The 4344-nt window shown below is 48.7% G+C and overlaps 1 protein-coding gene across 1 annotated transcript in view; it reads left to right on the top strand.

Moving 5' to 3' along the window:
* Positions 1–4344, top strand: part of TTC21A (tetratricopeptide repeat domain 21A) — a 31389-nt gene that overhangs the window by 10151 nt on the left and 16894 nt on the right. The window contains exons 7-9 of the mRNA XM_004676295.2: positions 371–455; positions 1506–1604; positions 2464–2653. Of these exons, the coding sequence (XP_004676352.2) occupies positions 371–455; positions 1506–1604; positions 2464–2653 (374 nt within the window). The remainder of the gene's footprint in view (positions 1–370; positions 456–1505; positions 1605–2463; positions 2654–4344) is intronic.

Here is a 4344-nt window from a genome sequence, read left to right as displayed (position 1 = left end):
ATAAATGCCTTTTTTTTTTTTAAGATGTATTTATTTAAGATAGAAAAATGCACAAAAATATGTAAAAATAAACTATTATTAAAAAATCTATTTATACATGCAGAACTGGGGTACAAGCCAGAGGTGCAAGGGTGGTGAGAGGCTTCACCAGAGACAGAGTGGGGAGCAGAACAGGCAGATCGAGGGAGTACACTGCTGAGGGGAGCAGTAGGTGAGACAGGAGAGGTCTGCCATGCCATATGGGTCACCTCCGGGGCTGGGAGTGAAGCTGCAGCAGTCAGCTTGCAGTGCTGTGTCCTAACCCATTGTGCCACCAGGGAGGGCCACCTGTAAATGTTTTCAATTCAAGTAGCTCCTCTTCCTGTTTCAGGATCCTAGAGAAAGATGAGAGTAACATTGATGCCTTCCAAATCCTAGCTGTGCATGAGCTTGCAAGAGAAGGGAACAGGCCTACAGTAAGTTCTTTGAAGCCTCCAGTGTGTTGACCTTTGAAACAAATAAGCCAAGAAGAACCCCTCATAGCCCCCAAGCCCCCCTCCCATCCCTGGGGCCTTGGGGGATGATCCCTAGATCTCTGTTCCTTCCCCCACACCCATCGCCAAGAAGATCTGGCCCTGTTTGTTCTTTAGGCAATACAGTTCCAAAGGCAAGGGTGAGGTTGATCTGGCCCTACCCAAGGTAACTACTTAACCCCAAGCAGGTGTTTCTCCACTTGGATAAGTCTCAGGGTCCTCATTTGTAAAATGCCGATAAGCCCACCTGACTTTGTGAAGTTAGAATAAAGACTAAGTGAGAAGACAAGTGGAAGAGCTGGGAATGGTACCTGATGGCCGATGACAATTCAAGCAATGTTAGCTGGTAGGAGTCGTGGTTACATTTAAGATTTTAGGAAATGTCATGTTTTCAGGAAATGGTTAGGATCACTCAGGTATTGGCCAGGAAGTATCTGGCCTCGGACTTGTTCCTAAGCCTTATAGTTTTCCAGAGAAACCCAAAACAACCATCAAATGCAGCCAGAAACACTAATAAAATTCTTAATGAAAAGCTCAGTGCCCAGACAGGTTCTTATTTTCAAAAGGAGTTCATATTTTCTTTTTAATAAATGCAGTGGAGTGTGGGGCAAATCAAGAATCTCAAAGGGGTCATGGTGAGAAGAGGAAGCTTCTGGTCGGGGTTTTATGGAGTGGGAGGAGGTGGAAGGGACTGTCCATTCTTGGGAGACACCCTCAAAAAGGACTCTAGCTCCATCTCTGGATAGGAGCAAGAGAACAGGCCTGACGTCAAATCTCAGGGACCCCAGAACCCAGAGCAGGCTCTCTGGGGGTCTGGCCTGCGCGCTAGCCCTAGGTACCGAGTTGACATTTAATGCCTCTCCTCCGCTGCCACCTCCAGCCCTGGGATCGACTCTCCAGCCCTACCCCAGGCTGCCTAGTTCTAGTTTGTTCAGACTTACTGAGCAGAGTGGGCCCGTATTGCCTTTGACATCATCTTTTTGTCCCCTGCAGGCTGCTGAGCACATCAGAAATCTAATCAGGGCACTGGAAACAAGGGAGCCCCAAAATCCAAGCCTCCATCTTAAAAAAATTCTTGTGGTTAGCAAACTGGTAAGAAGTTGCTATCTTGGTTTCTGCACTAGCTCTGCTTACTGTGTTCTGTACAGGAGAACTATGGTCACCTGGAAACTCCCTGAAGACTTTGCCCCTCTCTCTCTGGTTCAAACTTCACCTTGCAGGCTAAGGGCCAACCCTGTGGCCCCTACCTAGCTCTGGCCAATAACATTTAGCCATTGGTCTAGGGGAAAAGAGGACAATACTATGGCTGTTGTCCAGCTATGCCCAAACTCTGGCCTGCGGTGCTGGGTGCCTGTGCTCCTCCTGCAGAAGTGACCTGGGAAGGCTGGTTTGCCCAGGCCTCTGACATCAGGCCAGGTGCAAACAGAGCAGGCTGCCAAACCATCTGTCTCTGTCAAATCCTTCAGCCCAAAGGGATTAACCCATAGCAGGATTACTAGAAGGACTGGTTATAAGAAGAAGGGCAGCTCTGGGGTCCTAGGGACCAGGTCTGTGAGCTGAATGCCATCGGGATACCATCTTACCCCCATATCTGTGTCTGAGTTCTCTGTCTGGTGCTCCACACATAGCTGGAAACGTGCCTGCTCCAGGCTTTGAGGGCCACTCCTCCCAACACAGAGAGCGCCTGTTACCCAGTGTCAAGTTTCAGAATATCTCTAAGCGACACGTTGGACCAATTACTATGGCCAGACAGGAGATGTGTCCCTCAGAGCAGCCTCCTGGGGCTTGAGTCGGGTTCCACAGGTGTGGCCAGTGGGAGGTTCTACACACTGATCTGTTTAGACGCAGAGCTCAGGAAAGCCCACCCCAAGTCCACCAGAGTGCCCCACATTGCTAACACAGATGGGCAAGACTGACTAGTCCCTGGACCCTCTGTGTCTGTTCCATGCAGTGTGGGAGGCACCAGGCAATTCAACAGCAAGTGTGCAAATTCATCGAGCACACCTTCATGGCCACCTCCTACAGCAGCGTGGCCACAGAGCTGGGCTATCTCTTCATCCTGCAAGACCAGGTGAAGGAGGCATCTATGTGGTACTCGGAGGCCATGAAACTAGATGAGAACAGCCTGGCTGCCTTGACAGGTCTGTGCAGGCTGGGAAGGGTGGGGGGAGGGTGCAGGGAGGGTGCCTCCGTGAGTTCAGGAGAGTGGTGCCGCAAAGCATTCTCCACCAGTGGGGGGGGGGGTGCATGTGAATTTGGGAGACTTTTTGGTGACCACAAGGTCAGATGTCAGAGGCACAAGAATTCTCAGAAGTATAGTCATAACCACTCTGTTCTCCATTAGAAGCTTACGCCCACACTCTAGGCCCTGGGGTGACTGGCAGCCTGTTCCTGTGCCTGGCAGGTCTGGCCTCCTAGGCCGCAGCAGGTCTGTATTGGAGACAGTGCCTCTCCCAGCAACTCTCACTCAGCGTCACCTCTGTTGACCCTTCTTCTGTAGCCTCTGAACTAAAAGTTCACCAGAATGAGTAGCTTTGAATTTCACTTCCCTGTCTGTCCAGATGCTTCCCCAGCCCTTTTATATCAAATGTCAAATGTATTTTCCAGAGCCCAGTTTTTATATGACACATTTTGTCTTAAGCTCTCAAGTCTATGGCCTCTGGAAAATTCTGAACGAGCACTGTTTAGTTTGGGTCAAGGAGGTAGGGTGTTCAAGGCACACTGGCTCCTGGCCCTGGCGCTGAGTCACCTTCAGTGGACCAGAAACTTTGAAGAATGTCACATTTCTAGAAAATACAAAGCAGGTAGCATCACATACATGGAAATGTCACTCAGGTCCGGAAGCCAACAGAGTTGGGGGTGGGTGGGCAGAGACAAGTCAGCAAAATAAAGGGAATGAGTAGGTGTGCTTTCTCTCAGAGTGTTCCAGAAAAAAGAAAGAAAGAGAGAGAGAAAGGCATAAGTTCAAGGTCAACAGAGGCTGGGAGCAAAATATGCCACAGGGCAGTCCCATGACAATGGGAGGATGGATCCCTGAAGGCCAGAGAATGGAACTGAGGAGGGTCTTACTGGCGGTGGGCAGGAGGGAACAGAACAGAGCCCCTGAGCACTTCCCACTACCACCAGCAACATGAAGGACAAAAAGACCACTCAGCATGCAGACAAAAACTCCTGAAATCTTCTTCCACCAGGCTAAGTGGTTCCCTGCTTCCTTAATCAAGGGAGAGCCCCCACCCGGTGAACAAGAAGGGGTTAGAATGGCCCCTGCTCTTCAGCACTGACTGAGTCTATGCCTGGTCTCCCAGAGTCACCACCTTACGTGACCTGTTGGGGAAAATCAGTGACCTTAACAGCTTGAGAATCTGCCCAGGCTGCTAATTCCCATCAGTTTATTTCTTTTATAAATCTGCTAGCAGTTTGAAAGAGGGACCAGGTAGAACATGAAAAGCCACTCTCTGAGGAGCAAAATTAAAGCTGGTTTCAGAAAAGACTTTTCCCCATCTCCAATGTTTGCAGAGGCTGCTGTGCCAATACGTCAAGAACATGCTACTATAAAAAGTTACAAAGAAAAAAAGAGTTACTGAAAATCAAATATATGATTGCAAAAAGTGAAAAAAAAACTCTAAGATGCGCCAAATAGTACTATGGATATAACTGAAAACCAAGCGAATGATCAAGAAGACAGTCCGGAATAAACACACCAATATGGCTGAAAACATGTCTAAGAGTAAATAGCAGGATGAGAAGACAGCTGTCTTCCCAATGTCGAGACACATCACAAGACAACTGCACCTAAGTCATGAGAGCAATGCTGAAATTTAAAAAAAAAAAA

Source organism: Condylura cristata, unplaced genomic scaffold (assembly GCF_000260355.1).
Source record: "Condylura cristata isolate star-nosed mole 26May11 unplaced genomic scaffold, ConCri1.0 scaffold00004, whole genome shotgun sequence".
Lineage (NCBI taxonomy): Eukaryota > Metazoa > Chordata > Mammalia > Eulipotyphla > Talpidae > Condylura > Condylura cristata.
The sequence above is the reverse complement of the archived record's forward strand: the minus strand, read 5'-3'. Positions and strand labels throughout refer to the sequence as shown.